The 15,673-nt window shown below is 62.0% G+C and overlaps 2 protein-coding genes across 3 annotated transcripts; one reads left to right on the top strand and one right to left on the bottom strand.

Annotated features, from left to right (window-relative positions):
* Positions 1 to 231: 231 nt before the first annotated feature.
* On the top strand, positions 232 to 9,919 carry CDHR2 (cadherin related family member 2). The gene is made up of 32 exons (XM_066560164.1): positions 232 to 287; positions 735 to 793; positions 1,125 to 1,190; positions 1,268 to 1,407; positions 1,634 to 1,687; positions 1,860 to 1,949; positions 2,514 to 2,603; positions 2,910 to 3,032; positions 3,115 to 3,258; positions 3,401 to 3,476; positions 3,673 to 3,779; positions 3,859 to 4,089; positions 4,181 to 4,336; positions 4,561 to 4,728; positions 4,997 to 5,058; positions 5,139 to 5,379; positions 5,480 to 5,716; positions 5,995 to 6,064; positions 6,152 to 6,766; positions 6,999 to 7,070; positions 7,344 to 7,393; positions 7,504 to 7,655; positions 7,844 to 7,946; positions 8,026 to 8,114; positions 8,324 to 8,398; positions 8,507 to 8,584; positions 8,664 to 8,724; positions 8,832 to 8,956; positions 9,111 to 9,224; positions 9,335 to 9,412; positions 9,516 to 9,576; positions 9,782 to 9,919. The coding sequence occupies exons 1-32, from the start codon at positions 247 to 249 to the stop codon at positions 9,899 to 9,901; spliced, it is 3,948 nt and encodes a 1,315-aa protein (XP_066416261.1). The 5' UTR covers positions 232 to 246; the 3' UTR covers positions 9,902 to 9,919.
* Positions 9,920 to 10,264: 345 nt separating this feature from the next.
* GPRIN1 (G protein regulated inducer of neurite outgrowth 1) lies at positions 10,265 to 15,410 on the bottom strand. 2 transcript variants are annotated; one of them, XM_066560336.1, is made up of 3 exons: positions 15,198 to 15,410; positions 13,670 to 13,763; positions 10,265 to 13,467 (listed from the first exon to the last, which is right to left on the bottom strand). In XM_066560336.1, the coding sequence occupies exon 3, from the start codon at positions 13,425 to 13,427 to the stop codon at positions 12,036 to 12,038; it is 1,392 nt and encodes a 463-aa protein (XP_066416433.1). In that variant the 5' UTR covers positions 13,428 to 13,467; positions 13,670 to 13,763; positions 15,198 to 15,410; the 3' UTR covers positions 10,265 to 12,035. The 2 variants fall into 2 exon arrangements, with proteins under 2 accessions (XP_066416433.1, XP_066416434.1); XM_066560337.1 differs by lacking the exon at positions 15,198 to 15,410 and adding an exon at positions 14,709 to 14,819.
* Between the last annotated feature and the right edge of the window lie 263 nt (positions 15,411 to 15,673).

Genomic DNA, 15,673 nt, shown 5'->3' with positions numbered 1-15,673 from the left:
ACACCCCTTCTGGGAGCTGGGGTCCCATGGATGCAGGTTGGGGGGTGCCTGAATCCTGAGGGACAGCACCCAGCATGAGAGCTGGGGACTTGGTTTTGGGGAGTGAGCCTGGAGCTGAGCTGGGTGGGAGCTGCAGGATGAGAACAAGGAATACAGAAGAGGGGGGAGGGATTTCTCACCCCTTAATTGCAGTTAATGATTGATGAACATGCTTACTGCAGGAGGCAAAGGTCTGGCGGTGTCAAGATGAGAGAGCAGAGGCAGCATCCCCAGGGACACAGCCACAGGTAAGGGATGTCAGCCCCTAACCCGGCCCCCACGGGCACCCTGCTGCATGGGGGGTGTGGGGGTGTCTGTCAGCTGTGGAGCTGCCCACAGGCCCTGGCACAAGCAGGGACACCCCTTGGTCATGCCATGGGTTACTCTCGGACTCCAAGCACTGCTTGGAGAGGCTCTGTTGGGCACAAGCAGCAGAGCCTCCAGCCATGCCCAGGGCAGGCTCCTGGGGTCCCCCAGGCACACCCACAGTCCCCTCTACCTGGAGGTCACCCCTGTCCTCCCATGCCCAGCAGTGCAGTGTGCAGCCTGGTGTTTGCTCACCAGCCCAGCTCAGCAGAGGGGACTGTCCCCACCAGCACCTCTCACCTCTCCTGCCCTGGTGGCTGCTCCCCAGGAGGGGTTTGGGGGGCAGGCCTCAGTCTCTCAGGTGCTTGTTCCCTGGTGTGTGCCTACAGGCATCCTGGCAGGATGGCATGGTGCTCTTGGGTGCTGCTCCCCTTCCTCCTGGCAACAGGTAAGGACTCTCTTGGCATCTGCCATGGGTGGGTGGGAGGTGTTGGAGCTGCTTTCAACCCCCAATACTCTTTCTCCATTCCCTGGGAGAAGATACAACCCCAAACCAGCTTCCTGCCCCACTGGAGACCCAGGGCAGGGCAGGGCTAGACAGCAGGGAAAGCGTGGGGGCTGCAGGTGTGGGATGGGCACAAGGGCACGAGGGCTGGGGGTTCCCCTGCCTGCCATGGAGACCCAAACCACGGCTGGGAGCTTGGGCTGGAGCTGAGGAGGTGCTGCCAGACGTGGGTGTGCCCAGCACAGCCATGGTGCTCAGCTGCTCTTGCCTGCAGTTTCAGGAAACACCGTCCCCATCATCAATTCAACCCTTTTCTATGTGCCTGAGGACCTGGAGCTGGGTGAGTAGGGGGTCTTGAGAAGGGCCTGGGGTGTCAGAGGAGTGACTGGGGGGTTCTGACACTGCCTGTGCCCCCAGGCCAGTTTGCTTTCCAGCTGGAGGCCTATGACCTGGACAACGACCCTCTCAACTACCAAATTGAAGGGACAGACGCCTTCTACTTCTCTGTGGACTCCAAATCAGGCAGAGTGACACTGAGGAACTCCCTGGACCGTGAGGTGAGGGCAGAGGATGGGGTCAGATGTCCCTGCCTGAGTGGGAATCTGGGGGTATGGATGGAGGGCAGGGCCTGTGGGTCACTCCCTGGCCCCAGAACCCAGCTCCTGGAGGGAAGGTTGTCCTCACAGAAGTTGGGGCTCAGCCTTACACAGAGATTGGGGCTCAGCCATCTGAGGATTGAGCTTCACCCTGGCCCTGACCAAGTCCTGCCTTGTGTCCCCTCAGGTCCAGGCCAGGCTCACCATCACTGTCAGAGTGTCAGATGGTATAAACTCTGAGGTGAGTGCTGGGGCAAGGGCTGGGGGACTGCAGGGGGAAGGGAGCCCTCCTGGACAAGGCTCAGTGGGTGATGCTGGCTGGCTAGCCAGGGTGAGCACAGCATGGCAGAATTGCACCCAGCTCTGCTGGCCACCATCTCCCACATCCTTGTGCCCTCTCTGACACCTGGTAGGTTTCCAAAAAAGTCACCATCATCGTGGAGGACCGCAATGACAACGTCCCCGTGTTCCAGCACCTGCCATATGAGGCCAGCATCCCCGAGGTACCTTTCTGGGCCTTCCCAGCCCCCTCGGGCAGCAGGGCAGGGGTGCTGGGTGGCTCCTGTGGCATGGGTGTGCCAGCAGTGGCACAACAACGGGCTGGGAACAGCGTGAGCCCACACCTGGGTGTGTGGTGACAGTGTGTCTGGGCGTGGGGTTGCCCGTGGTGCAGCCAGCACCTGGGAGCACTCTGTCACCAGGGCAATTCCCAGTGGCAGCCTCTGTGTCACCCTGAGACGACTGGGACTCTGCCCTTGCAATGAATTCAGGGTGTGCCCAAGCTAGCTGTCAGCCCAGGACACCGTGACACTGGATCAAGGGGTAGATGGGGTGTGGGGCTGGGTCCAACCCCATCCAGCAGCTCCAGGGCTGGGGTGGGCGTGCCCTCCCAGGGAGGGTCATGAGGGGGTCCAGTCCCTGCCCAGCCTGAGCGAGGGCAGCAGCTCATCCCTGTGTGTCCCACGGCACTGGGCAGTACCTGCAGCCCTGAGCATGCCAGGGCAGGGCTGGCAGGGCCCAGGCACAGCATCACCCCCTGTCTGTCACCACCACCCCTGTGTGCCCAGAACACGACTGTGCACAGCATCATCTACACCGTGTTTGCCAACGACAGCGACACTGGCAACGCCTCCAAAGTCAGCTACAGAATCCAGGAGGTGAGCACAGAGCACTGTGGAGGGGGTCACACCACAGCCAAACCCACCCCTGGGCCACCCCCGTGCTGCTGAGCTGCTGGGGGACATGGCCAGGGCAGACTCATATCTCTGGGGGTGCAGGGAGGTTTTGGGCACTGGGTAGAAGGTGATTTCAGTTTCAGGCTGGGGATGAGCCAGGAGGTTGGGTGTAAATGTTGGGGGTCCCCATGGGCCAAGCCTGGCAGAAGGATGGAGATAGAGCCCCCATCTCTGCTGCACCACCTCTGCTCCCTGCCTTGGTGACACAGGCTGATGTCCCCTGCTCAGGTGATCCCAGACAACATGAACAATCTCCAGCTCTTCTACATCCTGAACAATGGGAGTCTGGTGCTCAATGGTTCCCTGGACTATGCCAAGAACACTTTCTACCAGATCAAGATCCTCGCCCAGGTGAGGACCATCCAGGCTGGGGGTGCAGGACTGCCAGGTAAGGGGGCTGTGTGACTGACAGGTGCTCTGCTCTGCTCCTCAGGATGGTGGAGGATGGCTGCACAACGCTTGGATCATCCAGAATAGCTCTACTTACCTGTCCCTGACCATTACAGACGTGCCCAACCTGGACCCACGGTTCCTCAATGAGCCCTACTCAGGCTCTGTGCCTGAGAACTGTGACCTGGTCAGGAGCCTGCCTGCCCCAGTGTCATGTCCCTGTCCCTGGCCCTCCTTGGGGGCTCTTATGCCCTGAAGTGTCTGGGCCACCAGGCCTGTGGGCAGCTGGAGATGTCATAAGTTATTCCCTGATGGCCATGTCCCCACAGGGCACCATTGTGCTGACTGTCACTGCCATGGACCAAGACACAGGGGTGAATGATAACATCTCCTACATCATCACCAGTGAGTGATGGGGCAGAATGGGTCAGGCAGGGGATGACACAGTGGGATGAGCAGGAGGGGTGGTCAGGCAGCAAGGGGTACCCTGGAAACTGGTTCTGGGCATCCAGGCTCTGCCAGCCTGACCTGCTGGCAGAGGGAGGGCCAGGCCTGCCTTTCCCAGTGGCTACCACTGGTTCCTGCTGTCCCCTTGTCCCAGATGCCAGTGCTCCTTTTGCTATCAACAATACAACGGGCGCCATCACTGTGAGTGAGCCCCTGGACCGTGAGCAGCTGCCAAGTGATGAAGTGCTGCTGGAAGTCACGGTGAGTAGGACACAGCAAGGGGAACCCCATCCTCTTCCTCTCCCTGGGCCCCTCCAACCTGCTCTCTCCTCCTCCCCAGGCACGTGAGGAGCACCCAGATATCTATGGCAAGGAGGCCCAGGCCAGCACCTGGGTGACAATCTTGGTGACTGATGTCAATGACAACAAGCCCCAGTTCTACAGCTGCTCCCTGTCCAGCTGCAACTTCTCTGCCAGTGCTCAGAACAACTTCACAGGCAGCATCATAGAGCATTCCTCCACCAGACTGCCTGTGTCCAACCTCAACATTGTTGCCTATGACCCAGATAAGGTAGGAAGGAGCCTGTCCATGGTGCTGGGCTGTGGCGCTGGTGTCTGTCCTTGCTACACCACTCACCCTGGCTCTTGTCCCTCCCTGACAGGGTATCAACAGCAGTTTTGAGCTGAGCCTGCAGGGTCCAAATGCCAACGCCTTCACTGTGTTCCCCACAACGATTGTGGGCGCAGGGGAAGTCCAGATCCTGGTGCAAAACTCCTCCTTAGTGGACTACGAGATAAGCCATGTCATGGTGGTGCAGGTGGGACTTGTAGGGCTGGCCTGCTCTGTGGAGGCAGTTCCTGCTCCCTGCCTGCATTGGGGCACAGTGGGGACATGGCCTTTCTCTTGCAGAGCTCAGGAGTAAAGCACAGCAGGGCTCTGCCCTGGCAGTTTGTTTGGTGCAGGGGAGCTGGGCTGGAGTGTGACAGGTCCCTCTAATGTTTGGGGACTGGTGTGAGACACAATCCCTTTTCAATCCTGCAGATCATTGCTAATGACACAGGGAACCCTACAGACTGCTGCTCCACGGCCACCGTGACCATTGACCTCATCGACAGCAATGACCACATCCCTGAGTTCCCCCAGAGCACCTACAGCCTGTCTGTGATGGAGAACAGCCCCGATGGCACTGTCATCTCCCCAAACATCACGGTCAGGCACTGAGCAGGGAGTGGGCACACCTAATATCCCCAAGCAGGGCACTGGGCACACCTAGCACTTCTAGTACAGCTTGTGCTGAGGGCACTGATCTCTCCATACACACAGGAAGGACTCAAGACCAGTGGGTACTCAAGGGTGGGACCCCTTGCCCATGAGGGCCACATTTTTGGGGCGCTCACTGCCAACAGCCACTGCCCCAGACTCATCACTGCTCTGAGGGCTGAAACAGACTGACCAGATGGTTCCTTCTGTCTTTCAGGCCTATGATCCAGACAGCGGTGTCCTGGGCCAGATCACCTACCAGCTGCTCCCAGAGAACATGTACGTAAGGGCAGAGCCAGCCACACCCAGGGCATCACCCTGGAGAGTGGGCTCCACTGAAGGCTCTGTGTGTGTCACAGCCGTAACGTCTTCACGGTGAACGCCACAACCGGCGCCCTGCTGGTGCACAACGGGACCTTGCTGGACAGGGAGACTCGCTCCATCTACTACGCCAACCTCCAGGCCAGGGACGGGGGTGGCCTGGTGGGCACCACGGTGCTGGAGATCACCGTGCTGGATGCCAATGACATGGCACCCATCGTCATCGGCTCCTACTTCATCTCCGTGGAAGAGGGGCAGAATGTTAGCACACAGATCCAGGTATGTGCCAGCAGAGGTGAGGGGGTTGACAGGGCTCTCAGAGGGGAGGGACTGTCCCCGAGGTGCCCCACAGCCCTGTTCCAAACGCTGACCTTTTCAGGCCATCGACAATGACATGCCTGACAGCCCCAACAGCAAACTGGGCTTCATGATCTTGCCAGGACTGTTCAGCAACAACTTTACCATCAATAAAGACACAGGTGAGATGCACAGCACAGAGCCACTGGACTGTGAAGCCTTGGAAGATGAGCATGGACAGATGGTGGTGACAGTGATGGTGTATGACCACGGCGAGCCACCGCTGAACACCACAGTGAACGTCACCATCACCGTGGGGGTGAGCCCTGGGCACAAGCAGGGACATGCTGGGGCAGGCTAGGGCTTGGAACTGGGACGGATGGGCAGGGCGGGGCTGTGGAATCTGTGGCTGTGGCAGAGGTGCCGTGTCTCCAGACTTTCTGTGGGGACAGAGTGAATAGTTGATGCAGGGAGGCAGGAGAGGGCTTGTGTAGCTCCTGCCTGTGGGCAGGCAGGTGCCCACACTCCTGTCCCCAGCTGGCTGTGGGGAATCCTGTTTTCTGGAAGGGCTACAGCCATGGGCTTTGTCTTCTGCAGGACCTGAATGACAACATTCCTGTGTTCCTCAACCAGTCCTATGAGTTCTCAGTCTTTGAAGACTCTCCAGGTAGAAGTTGCATGGCCAGGTTTGTGGGACCAGCAGTGGCCCCAAGTCAGTGCCCACTGCCCACTCAGTGTCTGTCTCCACCTGCAGGGTCCTTTGTGGGTGAGGTGAAGGCCACAGATGCCGACCACACAGAGATCAATTCCCGCATTTCATTCCGGCTTGAAAGAGACATTGGCTCCAGCAACTTCTTGATCCGCTCAACCCGCCTGGGGCCAGGGAACTACAGTGGGCAGCTGTCTGTAGACCCTGAGATGTCCCTGGACTACGACACGCTGCAGCAGAAGTTCTTCATCCTGACCGTGCTGGCAGAGAACACGGCTGCAGACAATGCCGGGGACAAGGCCAACGTCTCAGTGACAGTCCACATCCTCGATGTCAATGACGTGTCCCCCACCATCCTGCCAGGCTCGCTGCAGGACGTGTCAGTGGCTGAGAACAGGACACAGCAGGGTCTGATCCACACGCTGAACGCCTTCGACCCTGACACCAACCACTCGCTGCTCTTCGAGGAGCTGGCGGTCGCCTGCTTCAAGGGGGACAGCAGTGCTGGGGACGTGTGCTGGGACTGGTTCCTGCTGGCACCCAATGGCTCAGTGCTGGTGAACAGCTCGGACATCGACTACGAGGTGTGTGACAGGGTCCTGCTCACACTGAGGGTGGAGGATCTGTACACTGAGAAAGGAAACCGCTACAGCCAGAACGGTACGGCCCCAGTGCCCCCTCCTTCCCCACCAGGGGCATGGCAGGTGCTGGGACTGCCTCTCCCACCTCCCACAAGCACCTGTGAGCTGGGTGATTTGGCTACAGAGGGAGGGTGTCCCCAGTTCTCTTGACCTGAGCTTTTTGGGAGGACAGAGCTCCCACAGGAAGCAGAGGATGGTGCTGCAGGGCTGCTCTGTTGGTGATCAGAGCTCTGCTTTTGGGATATTTGCAGAAACCCTGAGGATCATCATTATTGATGTGAATGACAACGTGCCAGTCTTCGAGGCCATCACAGAGACTTTTGGTGAGCAGCTGGGGTTGGCACATCATGTGGGCTCCTCGCTGCACCCACACATGCCCTGCCACATTCACCAGCAGCGAGGATCTTCCCCAAGCCTGGGGCAGGGCTGAGAAGTGCAGGGGCCAGGCTGGGGTTACTCAGTGCTTTCCATGGAGGCTGTGGGGGCAAGGGCAGCAGGGGGTGCTTGGAACCCTGGGGCTGTGTGGGTGTGGGGTCTGCAGCAAGTCTGGCGGCTCACCAGCATGACTGCACCATCCATCTGTCTGTTCCTGGCAGTGGTTGTCCCCGAAATCTCTCCTGTGGAACTGCAAGTGGCTACTGTGAAGGTGAGGAGCTGCCTACCTGGATCTGTCAGTCCATGGAGCTTTGTTCACTTGTCCCATGGGCAGGCAGGGGCCGTTCCCACCCATGCTCCTGCCATGCTCTATCCCTGCAGGCCACAGATGCTGACACAGGGCTGGGGGGAACCATCACCTTCTCCATCGTCAGTGTGGTGTTTGTGGAGGACAACGGGGGCAGTCGGCCCTTCGAGAACCTCTTTGGGGTGTCCACAACACCTGACAAGGGCGCCTACATCGGGAGTATCCGGTGAGGGCGTGGGGCTGGGCTGGGCTGGGAGGGGGGATGCAGCTCAGCTCCTGCCTGCTGCAGGGCCAGTGTGGGCTGCAAAGGGGACAAAGCCTTTCTAGAGTCCTGCCTAGGCATGGAGGTAGGATGGAGCTTGAGGGATGGCAGGGCACAGTGCAGTGGGATCACTGGTGTCCCTGTTCTCACAGAGTGGCCAGCAACCTTGATGAATCTCTGAAGGGGCAGTACAAGGTGACGGTGGAGGCTAAGGATGGAGAGGAACCGGTGCACAGAGCCCAGACCGTGCTGAGTGTGAGTGTCACCCCCAAGCCCTGTCCCAGGACACCACCCATGCAGGCCAGCTCTGCTCACCCCTGGTCCCCACACACAGATCTTCACGGTGGATCAGAGCTACCGCGTTCGGCTCCAGTTCTTGACAACGGTGGAAGAAGTCCAGAGTAACTCCGAAAATATTAAATTGTAAGGGGTGCTGGGCTGGGCTGGGCTGAGCTGGGGGTGCATGGATGGACCCACCAATGTGTCTCTCAGCCTCATGGACTGTGAGCAAGGTGGGCCAGGCAGGTCCCCACCAGAGGAGGGGGATTCAGGGGGTCAGTCTGCTTCCTGTGCCCATGAGCAGAACAGCAGGATGTCCAGCCCAGCTTCCTCCCCACCTCTCTTGTTCCTAGGGTCCTGACCACAGTGACCAAGGCAGCAGTCTATGTGGTGGCCATCCGAGGCATGGAGGACACCCGTGACACCCAGTGAGTGGTGGTGGGGAAGGGGACATTGGTGGTGGCATCAGGGGTGTGGGCAGGGCACCATGCCCTGCACCCCAGCACCTCACTGACCCCATCTCTGTGATTCTGCAGCGTGGATGCCAAGTCAGTGATGGAGGCCTACTTCGTGTACAGCAATGGCACTGCCCTGGATGTCAATGACCTGATCACGTGAGTGCTGGGGTTGTGCACGGGCACGGCCTCGTGCTGGCACCAGCCCAGCTGTTTACACCTCTGCTTTCCTTGGCAGACTCATCCAATCCGACCCGGTGGGCTTGGCTGAGCTGGTGAAACTGGGCCTGGCTGTCATTGTGAGTGGGGCCAGGCAAAGGGCAGGGGGAGAGGGCAGCAACCCCTCTGGGGCTGGCTGGGGGGTTCCCCTGGCTGGAACTGTGCCCTCACCCCTGCTCTGTGCCAGGGCCCCGGGGAGGTGGCAAAGCCCACCAGGGAGGTGGAGCTGATTGGCATTATCGCAGGATTGGCAGCATTCCTGTTCATCTTCATACTCATCATGACCCTGGTTTTGGTGCTCACCACCAGGAGGTACTTGACTGCCTGCACCCCCTCCTACCACCCCCCACCACCCTCATCCTCACCAGCACCCCCAGACCCATCCCCATCCTCCAACCTGCCCACCCCATCCCACAGCCCAGCTCCTCCCTGCCCCTCTCACCCACCCCATCCCTGGGCTCTGCAGCTACAAGAGGAAGCTGAATGCCATGAAGGCTCTGAAGGTGGCCACAACATTCAACCCTGCAACAGCACAGCAAGGAGCTGGCATCCCTGGGACCAACCAGTACAACGCTGAGGGGTGAGTGGGGGGCTCCCTGCAGCAGGTGGGGAGAGACCAGGCTTGTCCCCACATCCAGGGGCTGCAGTGCCCCAAGGGGCAGCACTTACCTGCCACCCATCCCTGACCAGGGCCAACCCCATGCTGAACCGCCCGCTGGATCCCTCCCACGACCTGGGCTTCCATGAGGACTCCATCTCTGTGACCAGGTGAGCTCTGTGGGCAGGTCCCAAAGGCCACAGGCTGTCACCTCATACCTCACTTCTCCAGTGCCTGGGTCCTTTTTTACCTCCCACCCTGCATTCTCCACAGCATGAATTCCCTGGATGAAAATACAGTAAATGCACCAGCAGATGACAACTTTGAGGTCGAGGTAAGTGTGCAAAGAGCTGCCAGTGCTTGGCAGCTGGGAGTCCTGGCAGCACCCTGCACCACCTTCTCTCTGCTGTGGTCTCCAGGGCCTCATGGACCCTTTGTGTCCTCTACTCTGCACCCCTCAACAGAGGGGAAAGGAAGGACGGGTGTCCCTGCCCTACACATCTGTCCCCATCCCTTCTGACCACACTCTCCTCCTGCAGCAGGTCAAAATGCAGCCAACAGACCCCACTGACAAGGAGGTGCTGGTGGCTGCCCTGAACATGAAGGAGCCCACCAGAACAGCATACCTCAACACCACCTTCACCACCACGGACTTGTGAGCGGGCTCACAGGGCACAGCAGGGCCAGAGCAGGACTCAGGCAGCTGCTTCAGTGTTGATATGTTCAGTGTCTGGCAATAAAACTGTTCCACGGGGGGTCACAGTGTCCTGTGGTCATCAGCCCATCTGCCTGGGGGGGCTCAGTCAGCTTGGAGTCGTCTCTCCCAGCATGAAGTGCTGGTTTTGGGCCAGCTGGTGCCAGAGGGGAGGTGCCACTGTGGGGCTCAGCCAGGCTCCTTGTCCCCAGGACCCTCTCTGCCCCGGGGGAGGGAGGTGCAGGCAGCCCCCAAGAGGTTTGTGCAAGGTTTTATTACCCAACATCCACACTGACAGACTGATCCTCCCGCCCCTTCCTCCCCCCGCCCCACCCCCAAAAGAAATGAAGAGGAAAAAAAGAAGAAAATCGGTGATGAAGCTGCAGCGCTGGTGTGCCACAGCTTGGCAGTTCAGGGCTGGAGGTGAGCACAGCCTGGGGCAGGGTGGCAAGTGGATGCCCCAGGGCTCCTGGTCTCCCTGGCACGGCCGTGGCACTGGTCCCACAGCCCAAGGCACTGAGCAGAGCCAGGTCCCAGCGAGTGCCATGGCACTGAGTGGGCACTTGCCACGGCCCTGGCTGCCAGCTGGCACTTCAGCAAGCCCTTTGCAGCCCCACAGGGACAAAACAAGCCCAGGATGTACAGTGTGGGTTTAGGTGGGCAAGAATTTACCTTAACGAGGGAAAACGGCTGCAGTGGTGACTCTGGCACCTTGAGCCCTCCTGCACTTCTGCCCAGAGGGGTGGTGCAGCTCTCCAAGCACCCCTCGTCTGCAGCCTCCTGCCCATCAGATGCTGGACATGGCCCTGGGCCCCCCTTGCTGTGGCACTGTGGGGCTGGTCCTTTCCATGGGGCCAGGCTGAGGGAGCCAAGATCCACATCTTGGCAGGACACTGAGGTGCTGCCAGCCACAGGGATGTCGGCCCAACCACGGGGATATTCACCCCCCCTGCAGACTGACCCTTCACTCCCAATGCTCCTCAGCCTAGCAGAGCACAGGCAACGTAGGAAGAGTGTTTGAAAAGATGGTCTCAGCCCCACAGGCCACCATGGGGGAGGTGGCTCCAGGCAGGACGTTCATGGCTGAAAGTGTCTCTTAAAAAGCTCCAAAAATGCAAACACGGTTCAATAAAAGCTCCCCTCCCCCCCATCCTGTAAAACCCCAGCTGTAAAAAGTGGCAGCGTTCTGCAGTCGTCGTGTCCCCAGCTGCCGTCAGAGAGGGGAAGCCAGCGGGCCCAGCGGGACATGTCCCGGTGTCCCCAGCACATGGGGCCTTTCCAGCACCACTGGGGCAGCTGGACAGGCCTGGAAGCAGGGCAGGCTTCATGTCCACCACCAGCCGTGGTCAGGATGTGCTGCTCCCAGGCAGGTGGAGCTGGGGGCCATGGGGACAGACTCCCCAAGCACCTCCAGCCACGGTGGCAGGCATGAGCATCTCTCCATCACACACGTGCTTGGCCTCTGTCTCTCTCAGATTTGAGATCTGTCCTGGTGCCCTGTGTGGCCGCATCCTCCCAGCTCCAGGGCACCCACAACATGGCAGTGGGGCAGAGAGAACAGGGAAGTTGGGGGATTGGTGCTTGCCATGGGTGGCTGTGGGGACCCACACATGCACAGCCACGGGCTGGTTGAAGTGTGGCCAAGCCCTGGACAGGCAAAGCAATGGCAGGGCGATGCACCAGTGTCTCTCCAGCATGGGAAGAGATGCTCCTGCTTGGGGTGCCAGAGTTCAGGGCAGCCAGCAGCAAGCACCCTGAGCCATCTTCAGACCTGTGCCATGGGCAGGAGATGCACAGGAGCAGCTGCCTCCATCTGGAAGGAGCCACGTGCTTCCTCGTGCTGAAAAAAGCCACCAAGCACAAAGACAGGGCACCAGTCTCATGTCCCAGGGCACCTCCATGGGGCTACACTCACGGGGGAACCCGAGGCTGACAGGGAGGACCCCAGCAAAGGAGATACCTTGTCCCAGTGTGCAGTGCTCCATCACCACCACAGCCCTGCACACTGGCACCGGGTGTCTCGGGACGCCAGGGCAGGGACCCATCCCCACTTTGGAGAAGCCCCGAGGCACCCCCACCCTGCCAGCACAGGCAGCAGCTCACTCCATGGCAGGGCCGGCACGGGAGCAGCACCGGGGCCGCCGGACGTTCTGCAGCAGAGCCCGAAAGACGCTGGGCTGCCTCTTGGGCTCGCCCTTGCGGGGCCCGCCCTTGACGGAGCCGGTGCGGGTGGCTTGCGGGGTCACCACCCCCTGCCGCCCGTGCTCCTCAATCTGCTTCTCCAGGTGCTTCTGGATGGCCATGCCCAGGACCTCCACCTCCATGGAGGCCCCATACACCTCCCACGTCATCCCCTTCTCATCCCAGCTCACCTCCCGGATGGGCTCCGGAGGCTCCTCCTCCACCACCTCCGGCACCGTCCCCTTCACCTGCACCTCAGGGTACGAGGTCTGCGGGGACTTGGCCACCGGTGTCATCGGCCCCGTGGCCACTGAGCGGGTCTCCACAGGCATGGACACCTGCATCTCCGCGTCCTTCATGGAGGGCTCGAGGCGTGGGGCTGCAGAGGCTGCCTCTCTCTTGGGGAAGGTGAAGGCAGCAGCCCCACACGGGGGGCTCATGGGGCTTAAGGCCACCGACACCAAGGACACACGGTTGTCCACTTGTGTCCCCATGTCTTGTGTCCCAGTGTCCTGGGGCGGGGTCACTTCAAAGGAGTAGGATTCACAGAGCTGCTTGGCTGTTTGGGGCTGCTGGCTGCTCCCAGCACCCACATCCTGGACTGAGCTTCCCTCAGCTTTGCCCTGGCCCAGAGCAGTGGAGCTTGGTCCTGCCTCACTTCGACCCCCAATCCCTGCAGTGCTGGTGCTGGGGGGGTCTGCTGTGCATCCCTGGGGGTGCTTGGGAGCCTCACTGCCCTTTGTCTGGGGAGCAGCACCCAGGGATGTCCCTTTGCTGTCCTGGGGCTGCTCCTGGCTTGGAAGCTCAGCTGTCCCGGTGCTTGCAGTGGGCTCCACGAATGCCACATGTTTGGCAAGAGCTGCCGTGCTCCCCATGTCCTTGCTGGTTGCCTGGAGGCAGGGATCAGAAACAGGGGAAGTGGGGGCTGCTGCATCCTCCTTCTGGGTGTTGGGGACCCCCATCCCTGTGGCACCACAGGCAGAGGCAGCACCACTTGATCTTCCGCAGCTCCCTGTTGCTACTGCCACACTCTGCTCTGTGCTGCTGTCCTGGAGAAATGCGCCAGGAGCTGGTCCTGCTGATGATGGCACCTTCTTCTCTGCCACTGAGTTGGCCTGGGTGCCCTGAGACTCTGCCTCAGGCACACAGCAGGTCCTCATGGCACGGGCTCCCGCAGCACAGCCGGAGCCGGGCAGGCACTCGCCCGCCACGGGGCAGCCAGGGGAGCTGGCACTGGGCTCGCAGGCGTCCTCAGCCCCAGCCTGGCAACTCAGCACCTGCAGCCCCTCGGGCTCCTTAGCGCTGCCCATGCCCAGGGAAGGCTTCTCCCATGCTAGTCCCGCCACGGGTCTGCAAGAGAGAGGATGGGGCAGTGAGGAGCGAGCAGCACACAGGCCCCCATCACACCTCAGCTGCCCACTGCTTTTCTCCATGCCACCCCTGACAACAGGTTGGGTGGCCACCTGGAGCACTCGCTGTCCCTGGCACAGCCTGTGTGGTGGCACACGGTGCCCAGGCACACGGGAAGGGAGGAGCAGTGTCGGCTGCCTACCGTAAAAGTCAGCCTCCTCCCGGCGCAGCAGGACCGGGAGCGGGATCCAGGCGCTGCTGGGGCTGCTGGAGCGGGAGACGCGGTGCAGGCACCCCTGCAGAGAGAGTGTGAGCTGGAGAATGGTCCTGGGCACCAGGCTGAGGACCGGGGGGCTCGGCAGCCCCCTCCTGTCAGTGGGAAGCTGGGGGCAGTGAGGGGTGAGAGCAAGCTGGGCCTGGGGTCCAAGGGAGGCTGCAGAGAAGGGCAGGAGCCCAAGCCCTTCCCTCTTCACGTGAGGGGAACACGGTCCAGTGTCACCTGGCTGTCCCCAAACCCTTCCCAGCCCCACGGGGCAGAAGCAGGGCAGGAAGCCCCAAACATTCCGGGAGCTCTGGCAATGCCAGGGAGTCCCTGCAGAGCTGGGAGCACACGCGTCCCGCAGGCGGGGGGCACTCCATGCCTCCGGACACGGCCACCCGTGGGTCCCGAAAAAGGCAGAACCGAGCGGACACAGCTGGAGCCGAGCGTGTTCCCCCAAAGGGAGGCGACAGGAGCGGGGACCAGGCGGTCACCGACGTCCCCCAGCAGGGCTGAGCCCGGAGGCGATGATCCCCGCCCCGTCTGTAGGTTCCCACGGAGCACCCCGATCCCCGGAGGGCCGCGCCGCCCGGCCCCCCGACCTGCCCCGACAGCATCCCAACCCCGTGGGATCAGTACCGTGCCCGGTACCGATGCTCCGCGAAGGAGCTGCGAGCCCCGGCACACGCGTGTGCACACGCACGGGCACGCACACGCCAGCACATGGCCACGGGCACACCCGCACGCACGGACACGCGTGTGCACGCCCCGGCCCCTCTTCCCCGGCCGAGCCCCGGACAAAGCCGGCACCGCGGCAGCCCCGGCCGGGAGAGGCCGACCCGCCCCCGCCGCCCGTCCCGGGGCTGCATAACACCCCCAAACCGCCCCCCCCCACCCCCCCCCACGGCGGGGTGCCCGTACGGGGCGGGCGACGGCAGCGCCCGGCCCGGTCCCGCCACGTGCGCCCCGCGGCCGCCGGTACCTGCGGCGGATCCTCCCGCCCGGTCCCGTCCTGTCCCGTCCCGTCCGGCCCCGTCCCGCTCGGCTCGGCTCGGCGCGGCGGCGGCAGCGGCGGCGAGCATGCGTAGGGCGGTGGCGGCGGGGGCGGTACCGTGCCCCGGGCCGCTCCCCACGGCTGCCGCCCGCCCCGGCACCCCCAGCAGCAGTGGGGAGGCGAGGGAGAGCCGGCTGCCGCCTGGGGAGGGGGGGTCCCGGCACACCGCAAGTCCCCCGGTGTCACTGCTGTCACCACAGCGGCCCGCCCCGGGAGCCCCCCGTGATCCCAGAGCCCCCCCGGTACCCAAAGCATCTCCGCGCCGTGTGCCCCAGGAACGAGCATCCCGGCACTCCCCGTGCACTCGGGCACAGCAGGACACACAACCGGCACCGGCAGAGTCAGGGGATCCCAAACCTTAGCGTAGGGTCCCGTGGGTGGGGGTGAGAGCACCACAGAGCCCAGTCCCCCTCCTACCTGGTGATGGAGGCGGCCGCTTCCCTCCCGGGCATTCCCGGGGCCGGGGCTGCGCCCCGGTCAGCCCGAGGGACCGGGACAGCGTGCCAGCGTGGCGGGATGGAGATGGGCTCCCGAGTACCCCTCGCCCGAGGGTGGGGGAGGACGGGGAGGGAAGAACGGCCCCGTCTAGCTCCCGGCAGCGCTTGCCTCTGCTCCCGGGCTCAGGCTTTGTCTAACTCCTTCCCACGCACTCCCGCTCGCGCTGCGGGGGGGAAGGCGGCCTGCTCGCCTCACCTGCATCCCTGCATCCCCCCCTAAAACCTCCAGCTGACCCCCAAACCGCCCCTCAGCATCCTATGGGACTAGGCTCCCCTCCCCGACCCAGAGATGTCAGCTCAGAGACAGGAGCTATAGATCTATAGGGTCCGGAGGGGTGGGTGCTAGGGTTAGGCAGGTTTCCCCAACCATCTTAGAGATAACGTTAGCACCGGCCC

The sequence above is a fragment of the Molothrus aeneus genome, chromosome 15 (assembly GCF_037042795.1).
Source record: "Molothrus aeneus isolate 106 chromosome 15, BPBGC_Maene_1.0, whole genome shotgun sequence".
NCBI lineage: Eukaryota > Metazoa > Chordata > Aves > Passeriformes > Icteridae > Molothrus > Molothrus aeneus.
Note: the sequence above shows the minus strand (reverse complement) of the source record. Positions and strands in the feature narration are given on the sequence as shown.